Here is a 19,537-nt window from a genome sequence, read left to right on the forward strand (position 1 = left end):
AAAATGAGATAACTGTGTTACTAAAGGCACATAAATTAACTATGTTTGGCAAAAAGCTTACCCGACTCTAATGTGGAGTCAGATGTTGCAATTTATGAAGAAAAAGTAGTGTTCTGACTAGCGTAGAAATGTCTTGGAGTAATGGGTGGTTAGTGTTATATTTGTGTGAAAAGTTTTGAATTGTGTGATAAAACATGATTGGAAGTTGAGTGAGGAAAAAAAGAAGTTGATAATATATATAATAGGTGTTAAATTTTGATTGGCTAAAAAGTTATCAAACGCAAAAATATAATTCCGCCAACCTGGTGAATAACGTTCTTATGGCGTCATATTTGACGTCGCGTTAATGACGATAGATTGCGACATTTTGTGCCAAGTTGGAACTTAAGGCGTTACCAAATGTTTTTAACATTGGGTTAGAATTGATCTTATGCCTATGAAATGAAGACAAGATTAATGATTTTTATTATTTTTTTGGTAGAAAGTGATGAACCAGGTAAACATTTGTTGAGACGAAACATATGTGCAAATTACTTGAAGGTAAACTTGCCTGAAGGGGATGTAAAGGATATCCCACCCAAAAATCAACCTTCCTATACTAATTTTACAATCAATAACCATATCTAAACACAAGAAATAATCTCCACCTCTATTAGAAATAGTTGACTGCACATTCCAATCACTACTTTGACTTTTGATAGTCAAATTTTTCCAACATTCATTTCTGTACAGCTTATGATCTTCAATCATTATACCATCCACACATAATATAGACAATGATATCTTCATTCATTCTTCCATTATCCACCAAGGTCAAACCTTTATAGAGATTATCACTTTTATCCATGCTTGGATTGATGTTCAATTTACCACCATTTTTTTTCACTATATTCTCCATGATTACAACCAATTTGATTCTTTACACTCATCACTTGTTCGTTAACTTTTCCATCAAATTATTGCAGCATTCAGAAGACCAACAGAAAGGCCTTGTAATTGGTGTTCATAATACGAACAGATTAATGATTTTTATAAACTGAGAATTTGCAGAAAGTGTTTCGCCAATAGTCAAACACTATTACTGAACTACTAGATGCAAGTCAAACATTGCACTAATTGTGCAGTCGAAACCACCCAGATACACAAGTTTACTCAAGCATACGAAATGGCAAGCATGATCATATCGAACAAACTAATTGATGCATACTCAATCACAGTCTATATGGATACATGCAGTTATAATTACACATAGATCGATTGTTTAAGGAACAACTATAAGGCACTCATTCAATATTTATTATGCCTCAAGTTATCCAAATACAAGCCCCTCAAGTAGGAATAATCATTATTACAATCTCATATATGTTTGTAAGCTAAACACAACAGTTGTACGTAGATTAATAATAACATCCAAAAATCGAATCTTGATCCAAATTCTCAATCACTCTTTCTTCTTTTCTTTCACCTCGTCCACCTTGTATGGTGCAGCAGTGTATGCATACATCTGAAACATGGAAAAAAACACCATCTCCACAATCACAAGTGCGTTTTGCAACGCTTGTTGAATATGCGACACGTCAAGCCAAAAATGTTCTGATTTTATTATGCCCACTGACACAAGACCACTTAGTACAATTCCCTGAAAATAATTGTACATAAAGATTCAAGATTAAGTACAAATGTTTCAAATGAGCATGCCAAACAAGATTTATTACATAAGTTGAAAATTGTACCTGCCAAAAGCAGAAAAAGACGATCCCTTTGACAGTTAAGAATTTGGCAAGAGGCTTATGTGGTGCTAATTCTTTAGCAAATACATGGTAGAAAACGACAAGAGCGTATAATGCCAATGAAACAGATACATTCAAGATCATAGTGATCGTCCAGCTAAGCCAGTCGGGATAGATTTCAAGGAGTTGAAGGACGATCATCAAGACAGAGCACACGGGACGAATCACTACAAACTGCCATGTCCAGTACTTAAGGAGCTTCAGGTTTTGATGGTTCAAGCGAACTGAATGAGGCTGCATTCAATCGTTATACATGTCAATCATATTGTCTGTGAATTTCATAAAAAAAATATAAACATGCCATTTATATATGCTAAAGATGATATCTACGTGACATGAATAATTCTTGTATGAAATTGCATATGATTCAACCATGTGATACATCTGATGGAAATTTGATATGAAACAAATTGAAAATCTAGTCAGGACATTACTGGAACAACTGGATTACATGATGTAGGAGGAGTTAAGAAGCCTATAACCAACTAGAGGTGGCCAAATGGGCGGGTTCACCAATGTTTCAAATTGGGTATTTTTCGAATGGTTGAGTGAGGGTATCTCTTTAAATGGGTGAAGAAGGGTATCTTTTAAGCTGGCTGAGTATGGGTGTCTATACAAATGAGTTAAAATGTGTATCTTTTAGAATAGGTCAAAACGAGTTGGGCTGGCACACACAAAGTCAGACATGTGTCGTCTTTTCCTTCCTTGGACTTCATATGTAATTAATGTTTCGGATATGATGCAAAACAATAAGTTACTACTGTACGATGATGATCGTAAAGAATGATTTAAAAAATTTTATGCATCTTCAATACAGCTTGGGTAACTATCGACCCAGTGAATTCGTACCCATTTATTTGACCCTTGGGACACATAACAGCCCAAATAGATTCAATTACCGAGAAGCACGTTTTAAAAATGTAACCTCTATGAACATTTAAAACTCGTATCAACAATAAAGTTTTATTTCTCTATCAATTTCAACAATCAACAATCAACAATCAACAATAAATAAGTAAAAAAAGGACCAAAAGGGATCAACTTTACTTGGAAGAGAGTCATAGGAAACGAGTGATGAATTTCTCTGCCTTTAATCTCATCCGGGACTATATTCTTGCTTATCGATATATTCAAATAAGTGTACAACAAAGCCAAGAACTTAGCCATCACCTGCATTCGATTAAACCGTTGTTAATTAATTTCTCTTAAAAAAACTAGATTAGATGCATCATCCCACCCTAATACTGATCACAAATATGCAGGGTCATTAAACAAGGATTTAAGACTCACCAGACCCTCGTAGCATTCTTTAATCGAGTCCAAGAACATGAAAAATGTCTCACTACCACGAATATCAAGCAACCCAACATATGAATCAATAGCATAAATTGGTGCCATACATATAATGACTAAAATGGCCTTTTGCTCTTTGGGTCTCTTCCAATTATTAACATGATCGTTAAACAACTTTAACGATAAGATAACCGTAATCGCTACAAGTGTTCCAGAACCGATCAAAATCTCCTCTTTATGAGTCATCACTATAGTACCTCTTCAATGCTCAAACCTACATAAACATAAACAATTAACAATTAATTGTAAATTAAAAACTCACCCTAATTTTCTCGTAATTGGTAGTGATTTGGTAACATAGTAAGTTAAATACAGTTGACCACATATGAACTCTACATAAATGAGAAGAAACACCATCATCAAGATTGAAACAAGTAAATCAAGAAAGTGACCAAAAAGGCAAACTGTAACGTAAATTAATGATCTTTTAAAAAACAAAATAAATAAATTAATGAAAATTAGAAAGATTAAGGGATACCTTGAAGGGAGTGGAGATCAAGAATTATTGATTGAAAAAGTAATCAGTGTGGTGTCTGCTTCACTTGTTACTTTTGCCACGAATTTATCGAGGGTAGGTGTAGTTTTCAGTATACAAGAAAGAAATAAAAAAGAATTATACAAATAAAAATATTATAGATTTTGGGCCACGAGGAAACGTAAAATATTACGTGGGCCCTACATATGACATTTGATCATAACCAGCGCAAATCTCGATATCGGATCCTATCCTTCAATAATTAACTTGGGAATAGTACGTTTGGGAGATCATGACTGGGTCTCATATTCGCATAGAACTGGATTGTTTTAGTTTGGTTTTTACCGTTATTAGGGGTGGTTCAGTTTAGGCTGTTATTCGGTTTGGTTTTTAGTTTTTTTAGTTTATTCAGTTCGGTTTTTTCAGTTTTGAACCTTATAAAACCAAAACCTAAAATCAAACCGAAACCAAATTTAAATATTAAAACCATAACCAAAATCGAATCAAAAATCGAATTTGATTTCGGTTTGATTTCGGTTAAAATCGAAAATCACTAAAAATAAATCATAACCAGCATAAACTTACATATAAATTATGAATAACGCTTGTAGAATTAATTTAAGTATACATGGTATATAACATGTTTATTGTTTAATAAAAATGTAATAATACATCAAATATAATACAAATATATAAATCTTATAATTATAAATATGTTTTAATATGTTATTAATTTGAATTCGGTTTTTAATTTAGTTTTCAGTTAACCGAATTTAAAATTTTCAAAACCAAAAATCAAACAAAAAATCGAATTACGAATTCGGTTTCGGTTTCGATCGATCCGAAACCGTTTAAAAAATTCAGTTTGATTTTTTTTTTTTGTTTGGATTCGATTCGATATTCGGTTTGAAACCAAATGGTGCACACCTCTATTTAACAATGAGGTTAAAACGGGGAAAATCGTTCAGTGTTAAATCTCGGTGTTAAATTCATTATTTAAGTACTTTTAATATTATTAAAACAGAAAAACAAAGAAAGAAAAGAAAAAAAAACAAAACAAAACAAAACAAAACACAGCGTTGCGGTGGTAACGGTGGAGCATAACGGCGGGATTTAACTGTAAGACCCGAATAATTATTGTACAGTGGTGTAAATAGGGTACTTAAAGTGTGGGAAATATTGTGCAGTTAAACCGAGGTCATAGCATGCCCAGACCAGGGTGCGCTCAGCGCACACTTAAGGGTGCGCGTGGCGCACTGCTACTGTAGCCGGATTCTGTTTCTTTTAATTGATATTATGGAAGGGCTTTTTGGTAAATTCACTTAGGGCCGAGTTAAGGGCCACAAGATCAGTGAATGGAGTGTCGTAACTCCACTTTCAACCACCTTCATCTTTATACTTCAAGTTTAGAGAGAGAAACTCATTTGAGAGAGAGAAAAAGCTCAAATCAAGGAGGAAGAAGTTGATTTCGGGTCAAACCGCGTGTGTTAAAGTTGTTCATCTAATCACTAGCTACGTTGTGATTGTGGTGGTAAGCCCTAACTTTGATTTCCTTATTTTAATTTGTTTAAGGATTAGGGTTTGGGTTAGTGATGAATATAAAACCCATATTTGGTGATTTTGGGTGTTCTTGGGTAAAATTGGGTCATGAGAACCCAAGGATGACTAACCTAGGGTTTTGGAAATGTTAAATGGACTTATGAGTCATAACTGGTTAGTTAATTACTAGCACACCTAGTTATTAAGCAAATGGGTGTTAATGGGGTTAGTGGATGATCCGAAATGGGTGTGTGATGTAGTGACCCGACTTTTCCATCTTTATATATATTAAATGAGATTGATATTTACATGATTAAATGTTTCCAACATGATAAGCAATCAAACTTGTATAGACTTGATTATTTGAAATGAGTTTCATATAGACAATTGACCACCCAAGTTGACCGGCGATTCACGAACGTTAAAAACTTGTAAAAACTACATGATGTTATATAAATGGATATATATATATATATATATATATATATATATATATATATATATATATATATATATATATATATATATATATATATATATATATATATATATATATATATATATATATATGGTTAACATGAGATTATGATAAGTAAGTATCTCCATAAATATGTTAACAATGAGTTATATACAAACAAATGTGATTATTGATTTAAGAAACTCGAAAATGATATATATAACGATTATCGTTATAACAACATCTTACTAAATACATATGTATCATATTAAAATATTGTTACACTATATTTAACATGATAAAATGATAATTAAGTAAATCATTAAGTGTGTTAACAATGAACTACATATGTAAAAACAAGACTACTAACTTAAGGATTTCGAAACGAGACATATATGTAACGATGATCGTTGTAATAGTATTTTAACATATATATATATATATATATATATATATATATATATATATATATATATATATATATATATATATGATGTTAAGATATATTTATACACCATGTTATTATGATAACATAACAATTTAACATCTTATCTTATTTAAGTATTATAACAATGGATTAATTACATTTAACAAGATCGTTAACTTAAAGGTTTCAAAACAACACTTACATGTAACGACTAACGGTGACTTAACGACTCAGTTAAAATGTATATACATGTAGTGTATTAATATGTATTAGTACACTTTTGAAAGACTTCAAGGCACATATCAAAGTACTTCTACTCAGAAAAAATGCTCACAATTCATTCTCATTCATTTTCATCAACAATTCTACTCGTATGTACCCGTATTCGTACTCGTACAATACACAGCTTCTAGATGTATTTACTATTGGTATATACACCTTTAATCATTCATTCCTAACAGCCATCTTAGAGTCAAAAACATTTGGAACCATTATTTAACAACTTGTATGACTAATGAGCTAAAAACAAACTTAAGGATCCGATCGAATTGGAAGTCGAAATCGTCATCATTATACTCGCAGCAATTTTCCGAACCTGAGAGTACAACTTTCGCCGACAAACCTCTCTCCACGCGCCGCCACGCGCTGCCTGTCAGGTCGCCGGAATAGTACTCCGGTCACTTTTTTTTTTTTTTTTTTTTTTTTTTTTTTTTTTTTTTTTTTTTGCAGGGAATATTACCGAGCTTGGAGCAAAAGTCCTTGCGAACCAGAAACCTCGCTAATTTGCTATCTGCTCTGCTACCTCTGTGCCGCCGGTAGCCGCCGGTTGCCGGAACTCCCTTGTTCTTACAAGGCCGTGTTTGTTTTCTCTGACCCTTAACTTTTCTGTTCTACTACCTTTTTTGCACCTAACGGTGCTGTTTACACTTCTATTTGATTCTTCATTACATATAACTACTTATTATTTTTAGTTACATTTTTTTCCCATATACCTACTGTTTTTCAACCTGTAGCTTTGATTTTCAACCTGTAGGAATCCTGTTATTCCTGTTACTACTTATTACGGTATTTTTTTTTTTTTTTTTTTTTTTTTTTTTTTTTTTTTGCACTCTTGCTATCGTTAGCGTTTTTGCTAGTTGTTTCTACTGTGTCTTTAGCAACTCTTTTCTACTTAGTGCGCTGTTTATAGGGTAAGATTAACTCGTCACATACGCATGGTTACTTGAGGTCATGTCCTATTAGTTTAGGGGCGGGTAGGTCTAGAGGGAGTAGAGATACTCGCGTTAGGATTAGAGTAGGTAGTTGGAATGTAGGAACTTTGACTAGCAAAGCCCATGAACTTGTAAATACGCTACGTAAGAGTAAAGTGGACATATTGTGTGTTCAAGAGACCAGATGGAGGGGTGAAGAGGCGGTTGACGTGGACGACTACAGGTTGTGGTTCTCGGGTTCTAGAGTAGCTAGAAACGGGGTAGGGATCCTTATAGGACCCCTTTATAAGGATAATATTGTGGGTGTGGATAGGTGTAGCGATAGGATTATGTCGGTTAGGGTAGTTATCCAGGAGGAGACTTACATGGTCATTTGCGCTTACGCACCCCATGCTGGTTTAGGAGATGATGAAAAAGTTCGCTTTTGGGAAGCGTTAGATGAAGTTGTGAGGAGTTGCCCCGCCGACCATCGATTGGTTATTGGGGGAGACCTTAATGGTCATATAGGAACGATCTCGGACGGATATACGGGTGTCCATGGGGGCTTTGGGTACGGAGTTCGGAATGAAGAAGGACGATCTATTCTCGAATTCGCTGTTGCCCACGAACTGGTTGTTGCAAACTCCTTCTTTAGGAAGACGGAAGCACAACTAGCTACTTTCCACAGTGGGGGACATAGTACCCAGATTGACTATTTGCTGCTTCGCAAAGGGGACCTTAGAGCTTGCAGAGACTGTAGAGCCCTGACTACCTGGACTTGTTCCACCCAACACAGATTATTGGTCATGGACTTGGTTCTGCAGAGGCGGGTTACTAAAAGAGTGAGACCCGTCCAACCTAGGATCCTTTGGAAGAATCTGATTGAAGGGAAAGCCGAAACTTTTAAAACTTCAGTGTTGGAAAGAGTAGAGGCAGGAATGGATACCGTTACTCAAATGGACGCAGATCAGATGTGGAATAGGATGGCATCTGCTATTAGGGATGTTGCCAAGGAAACCTTAGGTGTGGCAGTAGGGACATCGAGAGGACATAAGTCTAATAGAGAATCATGGTGGATTAGTGATGAGGTTCAAACCAAAGTCGCACTTAAGCAACAGAGGTTTAAGGAGCTCATTACATGCCGGGACGGGACACGTGAAGATAGAACTAGGGCAGAAGAGAGGTATAAAGAAGCCAACAGAGAAGCTAAGAAGGCCGTTGCCCGTGCAAAAGATAAAGCGTATGAAGACTTGTATAGGAAACTAGACTCCAAAGAAGGAGCAAATGATATTTACAGGATTGCAAAAGCTAGGGAGCGTAGGAGGAGGGATATAGATAACATCAAGTTTATCAAGGATGAAGCCGGTTAAACCTTAGTGAAGGAAGAAGAAATTAGGAAAAGATGGGAAGGGTATTTCTCAACTCTTTTCGTGGGTGAAGGACCTGGGCGCCAAGAAGTTCCGCAGGACTTGGGAATAGGACAATTCCGGAACAACAGTTTCTGTAGGAGAATCAGGAAGGAAGAAGTAAGTTCGGCACTACGAAAGATGGGTAGAAACAAAGCTGTAGGACCTGACCAGATCCCAATAGAGGCGTGGCGGTGCCTGGGCGAGGATGGTGTCAGGTGGTTGACGTGTCTTTTCAATAAGACGCTTAGAAGTTATAAAATGCCTACGGAATGGAGACTCAGCGAGATTATCCCTATTTACAAAAATAAAGGGGATGCCCAAATCTGCGGTAATTATAGAGGCATAAAATTACTTAGTCATACTATGAAGCTTTGGGAGAGAGTGATTGAGACTAGACTTCGACGCGAGACTACGGTTTCAGAAAACCAATTTGGTTTCATGCCAGGGCGCTCTTCGATGGAGGCAATTCATATTTTAAGAAGCGTTATGGAGAAGTATAGGGAGAAACAAAAGGGCCTAGAGATGGTCTTCTTAGACTTAGAAAAGGCCTATGATAGCGTACCGCGAAAGCTGATTTGGAAGACACTTAATGTTAGGGGTATCCCAAGTAGATATATTAGAGCTATTATGGATATGTATGATGGGGCGAAGTCCTGTGTCAGGACGCCTGTGGGAAACACAGAGTATTTCCCGATAGAAGTAGGCTTGCACCAGGGATCGGCCCTTAGTCCTTTCCTTTTCGCTTTGATTCTAGACGAGCTGTCTCGAGGAATACAAGAGAACATCCCTTGGTGTCTGATTTTTGCCGATGATATCGTGCTTGTATCAGAATCAAATGAGGAGCTTAACAGAAGACTAGAACAATGGAGGGAGGCCTTAGAACAAAATGGGTTACGGATCAGCAGACAAAAGACAGAATATCTTAGGTGCGAATTCAGTAGGAGTGAGGATGAACTAAATGGTGGAGGGATTATCAACATTGGGGACCAGATCTTGCACCCACAAGAGTCGTTTAGATATCTAGGTTCGGTCCTCCACAAATCGGGGAGGATAGACGAAGACGTGACTCATCGTATTAAGGTAGGTTGGTTGAAGTGGAGAGCGACGAAAGGGGTCTTGTGCGACAAGAAGATCCCACTCAAATTAAAAGGGAAATTCTTTAAAGTAGCTATTAGACCTGCCATGTTGTACGGATCAGAATGTTGGCCAATGACGAAGGCCCAAGAGAGAAGGATGGAAGTAGCAGAAATGAGGATGCTTAGGTGGACGTGTGGTAAAACCATGTTAGATAGGATCCCAAATGGTGTGTTTAGGGAAAACCTTGGAGTCTGTAGCATCATCGACAAGCTAAGGGAAGAACGGCTTCGATGGTTTGGGCATGTGATGAGGCGACCTCGTATTGCCCCGGTAAGGAGAGTCGAGGCACTCACGGTCGATGGCGTAAGGAGAAGGGGTAGACCTACACGTAGGTGGATGGATAGACTTAGGCTCGACATGAGGGAGCTTTCGCTGACTGAGGACATGACTTCTGATAGGGGTGCGTGGAGGGCTAGAATTAGAATAGTCGAGTAGGGTTACGTCCTTTTATGTTATTTTTTTATTTTTAATAGTATTTCTCATTAGGTTTCTTACTTTTGCTTTTTTTTGCTTTTTATTACTTTTTTTATTATTATTATTACTTTATTTATTATTATTATTATCTCTATATTATTATTGTTAGTTTTTATTATTATTATTATTTTTATTATTATTATTTTTATTATTACTATTATTTTTATTATTATTATTATTATTATTATTATTATTATTATTATTATTATTATTATTACTATTATTATTATTATTATTACTATTACTATTAGTATTATTTTTATTATTGTTACTACTACTATAATACTCTTGGTATTACTAGTACTGGTACTATTACGACTACTACTATTACTTTTATTATTATTATTTTTATTATTATTATTATTATTATTATTATTATTATTATTATTATTATTATTATTATTATTATTATTACTATTATTGTATTATGGGTGTGTTAATATTAATTATTAATATTATTTGTGGTATTAATATTAGTACTATTGCTTTTAACTATTTTTTACTAACACTAGTACTAGTATTAGTATTTTTATTTTTTAGCCGCTTAGAGCCATAATTGATTTTCAGGGAGACTTTTAAACCCATGAAATTTTGATTCTATCATTTTCATGGCGTCTCAATATATATATATATATATATATATATATATTTTTTTTTTTTTTTTTTTTTTTTATTTTACTATTTTTATAAATAAATAAAAAAAAAGGCCGGAGGTCCACTCGGAAGCAATCTCTTTATCCGCCGAATAAAGAGAGGGATGACTTTCTCTACTTTTCTGGGTGGAGAAATGACTTGTTTTTATTCTCGGATAAGGGAAGGATTGTCTACATCTCACCTCCCCCATACACCACTCAAGTGGTATTGGGTACTGTTGTTGTTGTAAGTAATCTCGTTTTTATGATTCACCCCATTTTTCCATTCCATTTTCTCATACTTACACTCCAAATTCTCTCTCAAAATACTTCTAACATCATACTTGATCATCTCCAAGCATTTTCACGATCTTTTAGCTTCAATTACAAGCTTTAATCATCATAAAAACAACCATTCAAGAACACTTCAAGAAATCTTTCAAACTTGCTAGCTTACTTCCAATCTTGCAAATCCATTTTAAGTGATCATTCAATCTCAAGAAATCTTTCTTATTTACAGTAAGATATCTTTCTAATTCAAGGTAATACTCATACTCAAACTTTGATTCAATTTCTATAATTATAACAATCTTATTTCGAGTGGAAATCTTACTTGAACTTGTTTTCGTGTCATGATTCTACTTCAAGAACTTTCAAGCCTTTCAAGGATCCTTTGAAGCTAGATCTATTTTTCCCTTTTTCAGTAGGTTTATCCACAAAACTTAAGATAGTAATGATGTTCATAACATCATTCGATTCATACATATAAAGCTATCTTATTCGAAGATTTAAACTTGTAATCACTAGAACATAGTTTAGTTAATTCTAAACTTGTTCGCAAATAAAGTTAATCCTTCTAACTTGACTTTTAAAATCAACTAAACACATGTTCTATATCTATATGATATGCTAACTTAATGATTTAAAAACTGGAAACACGAAAAACACCGTAAAATCGGACATACGCCGTCATAGTAACACCGCGGGCTGTTTTGGGTTTGATAATTAAAAACTATGATAAACTTTGATTTAAAGTTGTTCTTCTGGGAAAATGATTTTTCTTATGAACATGAAACTATATCTAAAAATCATAGTTAAACTCAAAGTGGAAGTATATTTTTCAAAATGGTCATCAAGATGTCGTTCTTTCGACGGAAATGACTACCTCTTTAAAAATGACTTGTAACCTGTATTTCCGACTATAAACTTATACTTTTTCTATTTAGTTTCATAAATTCCAGTTCATTGTGAAACCATAGCAACTTGAATCACTCAAAACGGATTTGAAACGAAAAAATGACGGGTAAAACAAAATTGGATAAATTTGCTAGTTTTAGCTACGAAAATTTTGTAACAAATCTAGACTAAACATATCCTAACTAATTTATATTGTATTATACATATTATGTAATCTTGGGATAACATAGACACATATACAATGTTTTGACATATCATATCGACCCATCTATATATATATATATTTCGGAACAACCATAGACACTCTATATGCAGTAATGTTTGAGTTAGCTATACAGGGTTAAGGTTGATTCCAAAATAATATATATACTTTGAGTTGTGATCTAGCCTGAGACTTGTATACACTGGGTCGTGGATTGATTCAATATAATATATATTGATTTATTTATGTACATCTAACTGTGGACAACTAGTTGTAGGTTACTAACGAGGACTGCTAACTTAACAAACTTAAATTATAAAAACGTAATAAAAATGTTGTGAATATATTTCAATCATACTTTGATATATATGTACATATTTGTTATAGGTTCGTGAATCGACCCATGGCCAAGTCTTATTTTCTCGACGAAGGAAAAATCTGTGAAAGTGAGTTATAGTCCCATTTTTAATATCTAATATTTTTGGGATGAGAATACATGCAGATTTGAAAATGATTTACAAAATAGACACAAGTAATTGAAACTACATTCTATGTTGAATCGTTATACCGGATATCGCCCTTGTTGAACTTGGTAACCTAAGAATTGGTGTTTATTATAATTGCCACCAGTTGACGCGAATCCTAAAGATAGATCTATGGGCTTTGACACGCCTCAGTCAGAGAATTTGAACTGCTTTAGTACTTCGATATTATTTATGGGGATATTCTAGATGCATTTTGTTAATGTCGGTTACCAGGTGTTCAAACATATGAATGATTTTTATGCAGATTGCATGTCATTGAAAGATGAAATCTTGTGGTCTATTATTACAATTTGATATATAGGTTAAACCTATAACTCACCAACATTTTTTGTTGACGTTTAAAGCATGTTTATTCTCAGGTGATTATTAAGAGCTTCCGTTGTTGCATGCTAATTTATGGACAAAAGTTGGATTCAGCATGTTTGTATAATATTGTTTAAAAACTTCATTCGAAGACATATATTGTTGTGTAATATGATTGTAAACCATTATGTAATGGTCGTGTGAAAACGCTATATTTTAGATTATCATTATTTGATAATCGTCGTAATATTTTAAAGGTTATGGTTTGTTTTAAAAATCGAATGCAGTCTTTGAAAAACGTCTCATATAGAGGTCAAAACCTCGCAACAAAATCAATTAATATGAAACGTTTATAATTATTATGAACGGGACATTTCAGTTGGTATCTGAGCGTTGGTCTTAGAGAACCAGAAATTTACGTTAGTGTATCTTATCGAGTATGTAGGATGCATTAGTGAGTCTGGACTTTGACCGTATATTTTTCTTTAAAAACGATTGCTTAACACTTTTTGTTGAAAACTATATATATTTAACATGTTAATATTATGTGATATATTAATCTCTTAACGTGTTTGATAATGTGTGATAGATGTCTACCTCTAGTACAAATCCGATCGACTCACCTAATAATGAGGAAGAGTCGAATATATTTTGGGAAGATTCACAAGTTCCCGAAGAGGAACCGGAAGAAGAGGAATTGGAAGAGGAGGAACCGGAAGAAGAGGAATCGGAAGAGGAGGAACCTGAAGAAGAGATTCCGGAGGGGGAAATTTTAGGAACCACTGAAAAACAGACAAATAAAAGAAAACCCTCAACTAATGGACCAAAATTAATAATGGTCAATGGTGTTTCCGCCGAGGAAGCAAAATATTGGGAAGATTACCAATTTTCTGATGAATCAGATCCCGATGAGGATTCCGATGATGTTATAGAAATTACCTCGACCCAATTTGAAAAAGCAAAAGAAAATAATAAGGGAAAGGGCAATAAAATAGAGAAACTTGATTCCAACCCCGATGAACTATATATGTATCGTCAACACCCGTATTTTTTAAGTTGTAACAATAACCCGGGAACCTCTAAGCCACTAGGTTTTTCTAAACCATTTGTGAAAAGAACGGCTCGTATTAGGGGATCACCATATATCCCTAGAAAGTTAGCAAAATGAAACAAGTCCGAAGAGGAAGAAACAAGTGAGTCGAAATAAAGAGTTGTAATCATGAGGTGTAAAATATGTAATATAAGTGTGGTTGTACTATTATGTTGTATGTGAAAATTGCTTGTATTATTTGATAATTATCTTTTACAAATCTAACCCTTGTCTATTTTTACAGTATAAAAACAAAATGGATGTTAAGGATAGACAACCAAAAATTTTAGAAGACCTACCCTGGGACATGATTGATGAAATCTTGTCTAAAGTCGGTCAGAATTCGTCGGCACAGTTATTTACGGCAAAATTAGTTTGTAGAATATTTGATGGACGTTCCAGGCATGCCTTAGTTTATAAAAGGCTTTCATTTGAAAGATGGGGTATATCACATTGGGGAGACCGTAAGTTACGCCGTGTTTTCTTTAAAGCGTTAAATACAGGGAACTCAAATGCACTTTTACGCTACGGGTTAAAAACCTATTTTGACTCAACATATCCCAACATAGGACTTCGAACTTTAGAAAGAGCTGCTAACATGCAACATAAAGAAGCATGTTATGCTTACGGGTTAGTGATGTTCGCTTCTCACCAAAGTGAGAAAAAGAACATCGGATTTCAACTTTTAAATAAAACCTTCCCACAAGTGACGGATTCAGTAGTTGGGGTGAGAAACAAGTTCTTTAGATTATTATGGGGCTGTTGGACATTACGAAACCCTCGTCCCTTCGACGATGTTACAACATGCTATCTTGTCAACTGCCACAACGGTTATGTTCCACAAGACCAAGGATGGGAAGTAGTCTTAGTAAAACCAGAATGCATGACTTGTTTCTGGACGTATGAATTACGTGTCTTTATTGCCTTTGTTGAACGACTTGCTTATTAACTAGAATTGTCTTCGCAACTGCTTTGTATCAAAGTTTTTATGTGCTATATTTCATGCTATATGTAAAATAGCGGTATTGTAAGTTTGCAAAATATTGTATATAAGTGTGAATGTGAAATATTATTGTAATCAGTTTTTCATATAGAATTGTAGTAGTTGTATTGTATATTAGCTACTAAGTATGAACTTAACGGCTAGGTACTACCCGAATTAAAACTATAAAATGCTAATATGAAGAAAAAGCTTTTATAAATAAGTTCATATTATGCTACAAAATACTATTGACTACCCTTAATATTCTATATGATTAACTTAATTCTTTTGGCTATTTTTGAAGGAAATGGCACCGACTACTCGTCAGAACTTGAACATGAGCGAGGAAGACTTTCGTGTTTTCCTAGCTGCGAACATAGCTGCGGTGCATGCCGCAATGCAAAATAACAACAATAACTTTGGTTCTAGCAGTGGAACAAATTCCACAAGAACTCGTGTACGATGCTCCTACAAAGAATTCACTGCCTGCAAACCTTTGGAATTCGATGGAATCGAGGGTCCAATCGGATTAAAATGGTGGACTGAAAAGGTTGAATCTATGTTTGCCATAAGTAAATGTACTAAAGAAGACAAAGTAAAATACCCTACGCATACCTTCACAGGCACTGCGTTAACATGGTGGAACACCTATCTCGAGCAGGTGGGACAAGATGCTGCTTACGCATTATCGTGGTCAGCATTCAAGCACTTGATGAACGAGCAGTACCGTCCCAGAAACGAGGTCAATAAGCTCAAGTTAGAGCTTAGAGGGTTAAAAACACAAGGATTTGATATTACCACGTACGAACGACGATTCACAGAGTTGTGCCTATTGTGTTCGGGAGCGTTCGAAGATGAAGAAGAGAAGATCGACGCATTTGTAAAAGGGTTACCAGAAAGGATTCAAGAAGATGTGAGTTCACACGAGTCCGCCTCCATACAAAAGGCAAGTCGAATGGCTCATAAACTCATAAATCAGATTGAGGGAAGAATTAAAGAGCAGGCGGCCGAAGAAGCCAACACGAAACAAGTCAAGAGGAAGTGGGAAGAAAACAGTGACAAGAGTCACCAACAAAACAACAGTAACTATCGCTTCAACAACCAACACAGCAATCACAACTACAATCGCCCCATTTTTTGCAAAAACAAACGCAACAACAACTATCCCAACAACAACAACAACCACAATAACCGTCCTAACAACAATAACAATCGCAACACCAACCAAATCAATAACAACAATGGCAACAACAATCAGAATAATAAATGTCTAAGGTGTGGAGGGTATCATCCAGATAAGTTCTGTGTAGTAGTGTGTACCAAGTGTAACAGATACGGAACGAAGTGTGATGTCTATGGACCAAAGACATATAAAAATAACAGAACAAATAATTCCATTATTTGTTATGGATGCGGAAAGTCGGGCCATTTCAGCAAAGCATGCCCTAATCAAGGGAATAATAATGGGCAAGGCTGTGGACGAGTCTTCAACATTAATTCAGCAGAAGCGCGGGAAGACCCGGAGCTTGTTACGGGTACGTTTCTTATTGACGATAAATCTGCTTATGTTTTATTTGATTCGGGTGCGGATAGAAGCTATATGAGTAGAGATTTTTGTGCCAAATTAAATTGTCCATTAATGCCTTTGGATAGTAATTTTTTACTCGAATTAGCAAACGGTAAACTAATTACAGCAGATAAAGTATATCGGGATAGAGAAATTAAATTGGTTGACGAAACATTTAAGATTGACTTAATACCAGTCGAGTTAGGGAGTTTTGACGTAATAATTGGCATGGACTGGTTGAAAAAGGTGAGAGCAGAGGTCGTTTGTTACAAAAATGCGATTCGCATTGTACGGGAAAAAGGAAAACCCTTAATGGTATACGCAGAAAAGAGCAACGCGAAGCTAAATCTTATTAGTAATTTGAAGGTGCAAAAGCTAATAAGAAAAGGTTGCTATGCTGTGCTAGCACATGTCGAGAAAGTACAAACCGAAGAATAGAACATCAATGATGTTCCCGTTGCAAAAGAATTTCCCGATGTATTTTTGAAAGAATTACCGGGACTACCTCCACACCGATCTGTTGAATTTCAAATAGATCTTATACCAGGAGCTGCACCAATAGCTCGTGCTCCATACAGACTCGTACCCAGCGAAATGAAGGAACTCTAAAGTCAATTATAAGAACTTTTAGAGCGTGGTTTCATTCGACCAAGCACATCACCGTGGGGAGCTCCTGTTTTATTTGTCAAGAAGAAAGATGGTACATTCAGGTTGTGTATCGACTACCGAGAGTTGAACAAGCTTACCATCAAGAATCGACGACTTCTTTGATCAACTACAAGGCTCGTCTATTTATTCAAAGATCGATTTACGTTCTGGATATCATCAAATGCGGGTGAAGGAGGATGATATTCTGAAAACAGCTTTTAGGACGCGTTACGATCATTACGAGTTTATGGTTATGCCGTTTGGATTGACTAACGCACCAGCTATGTTCATGGACCTTATGAACCGAGTGTGTAGACCATATCTTGACAAGTTTGTCGTTGTTTTCATCGTTGACATACTTATCTACTCAAAGAATGATCAAGAGCACGAAGAATATTTGAGAAAAGTGCTAGAGTTGTTGAGGAAAGAAAAACTATATGCTAAGTTTTCAAAGTGTGCATTTTGGTTGGAAGAAGTTCAATTCCTCGGTCACATAGTGAATAAAGAAGGTATTCAGGTGTATCCGGCAAAGATTAAAACCGTTGAAAAATGGGAAACCCCGAAAACTCCGAAACACATAAGCAATTTTTAGGATTAGCTGGTTACTACAGAATATTCATCCAAGATTTTTCCAAAATAGCAAAACCCTTGACTGCATTAACGCATAAAGGAAGAAATTTGAATGGAATAATGAACAAGATAAAGCGTTTCAATTGTTGAAGAAAAAGTTAACTACGGCACCTATATTGTCATTGCCTAAAGGGAATAATGATTTTGTGATATATTGTGATGCCTCAAAGCAAGGTCTTGGTTGTGTATTAATGCAACGAACGAAGGTAATTGCTTATGCGTCTGGACAATTGAAGATTCACGAGCAGAATTATACGACGCATGATTTGGAATTAGGCGCGGTTATTTTTGCATTAAAGACTTGGAGGCACTACTTATATGGGGTCAAAAGTATTATATATACCGATCACAAAAGTCTCCAACACATATTTAATCAGAAACAACTGAACATGAGGCAGCATAGGTGGATTGAGTTATTGAATGATTACGATTTCGAGATTCGTTACCATCCGGGGAAAGCGAATGTGGTAGCCGACGCTTTGAGTAGAAAGGACAGAGAACCTATATGGGTAAAAGCTATGAATATAATTATTCGCACTAACCTTACAACTCAAATAAAGGAGGCGCAACTGGGAGTTGTAAAAGAAGGAAATTTGAAAAATGAAATACCCAAAGGGTCGGAGAAACACCTTAATATTCGGGAAGACGGAACTCGGTATAGAGTCGAAAGGATTTGGGTACCAAAGTTTGGAGATGTGAGAGAAATGGTACTTGGGGAAGCACATAAAACCAGATACTCAATACATCCCGGAGCGGGAAAGATGTACAAGGACCTCAAGAAACATTTTTGGTGGCCGGGTATGAAAGCCGTTATTGCAAGAAATGTTGGGGAATGTTTGACGTGTTCTAAGGTTAAAGTTGAACATCAGAAATCATCAGGTCTACTTCAACAACCTGAAATCCCGGAATGGAAATGGGAAAACATTACCATGGATTCATTACTAAATTGGCAAGGACTACAAGTGGTTATGATACTATTTGGGTAATAGTCGATCGTCTCACCAAATCAGCACATTTTCTGCCAATGAGAGAAGATGATAAAATGGAGAAGTTGGCGTGATTATACTTGAAGGAAGTTGTCTCCAGACATGGAATACCAACCTCTATTATCTCTGATAGGGATCGCAGATTTGTTTCAAGGTTTTGGCAGACATTACAACAAGCATTGGGAACTCGTCTAGACATAAGTACTGCTTATCATCCAAAAACTGATGGGCAGAGTGAAAGGACGATACAGACGTTTGAAGACATGCTACGAGCATGTGTTATTGATTTTGGAAATAGTTAGGATCGACATCTTGTGATGACCCGTCCTAATCCATCTGGACGAATACATTACATTTGGTTACATCGCGAGGTACTTGACCTCTATATGATACATTTTACAAACATTGCATTCGTTTTTAAAAGACAAACTTTTATTACATTGAAAGTTGACGGCATGCATACCATTTCATAGTATGTCCAACTATAATAGACTTAATAACAAT

At 35.4% G+C, this 19,537-nt stretch overlaps 2 protein-coding genes across 3 annotated transcripts; one reads left to right on the forward strand and one right to left on the reverse strand.

Moving 5' to 3' along the window:
- Positions 1–1,262: 1,262 nt before the first annotated feature.
- Positions 1,263–3,753, reverse strand: LOC139894102 (uncharacterized). Of its 2 annotated transcripts, none has more exons than XM_071877335.1 (5): positions 3,622–3,753; positions 3,081–3,357; positions 2,838–2,960; positions 1,734–2,024; positions 1,263–1,639 (listed from the first exon to the last, which is right to left on the reverse strand). In XM_071877335.1, exons 2-5 carry the CDS (start codon positions 3,327–3,329, stop codon positions 1,442–1,444), a joined length of 861 nt encoding a protein of 286 aa, XP_071733436.1. In that variant the 5' UTR covers positions 3,330–3,357; positions 3,622–3,753; the 3' UTR covers positions 1,263–1,441. The 2 variants fall into 2 exon arrangements, with proteins under 2 accessions (XP_071733436.1, XP_071733495.1); XM_071877394.1 differs by lacking the exon at positions 3,622–3,753 and adding an exon at positions 3,457–3,563.
- Positions 3,595–8,601, forward strand: LOC139852204 (uncharacterized). Its single transcript, XM_071841448.1, has 4 exons — positions 3,595–3,714; positions 6,771–6,856; positions 7,055–7,106; positions 7,231–8,601. Exons 1-4 carry the CDS (start codon positions 3,595–3,597, stop codon positions 8,599–8,601), a joined length of 1,629 nt encoding a protein of 542 aa, XP_071697549.1.
- The last annotated feature ends 10,936 nt before the right edge of the window (positions 8,602–19,537 follow it).

Source organism: Rutidosis leptorrhynchoides, chromosome 1 (assembly GCF_046630445.1).
Source record: "Rutidosis leptorrhynchoides isolate AG116_Rl617_1_P2 chromosome 1, CSIRO_AGI_Rlap_v1, whole genome shotgun sequence".
In the NCBI taxonomy this organism is placed as follows: domain Eukaryota; kingdom Viridiplantae; phylum Streptophyta; class Magnoliopsida; order Asterales; family Asteraceae; genus Rutidosis; species Rutidosis leptorrhynchoides.

What these genes read in the sequence shown, in the direction of transcription:
- LOC139894102 (XM_071877335.1), bottom strand. Translation starts at nt 3,329, where the DNA reads ATGACTCATAAAGAGGAGATTTTGATCGGTTCTGGAACACTTGTAGCG. An exon ending in AAGAATGCTACGAGGGTCTG is followed by an intron (nt 2,961 to 3,080) that starts GTGAGTCTTAAA and finishes AATCGAATGCAG; the next exon opens with GTGATGGCTAAGTTCTTGGC. An exon ending in TTCCTATGACTCTCTTCCAA is followed by an intron (nt 2,025 to 2,837) that starts GTAAAGTTGATC and finishes GATTGAATGCAG; the next exon opens with CCTCATTCAGTTCGCTTGAA.
- LOC139852204 (XM_071841448.1), top strand. Translation starts at nt 3,595, where the DNA reads ATGAAAATTAGAAAGATTAAGGGATACCTTGAAGGGAGTGGAGATCAA. An exon ending in TTGCCACGAATTTATCGAGG is followed by an intron (nt 3,715 to 6,770) that starts GTAGGTGTAGTT and finishes TTTTTTTTGCAG; the next exon opens with GGAATATTACCGAGCTTGGA. An exon ending in TCCTGTTACTACTTATTACG is followed by an intron (nt 7,107 to 7,230) that starts GTATTTTTTTTT and finishes CGCTGTTTATAG; the next exon opens with GGTAAGATTAACTCGTCACA.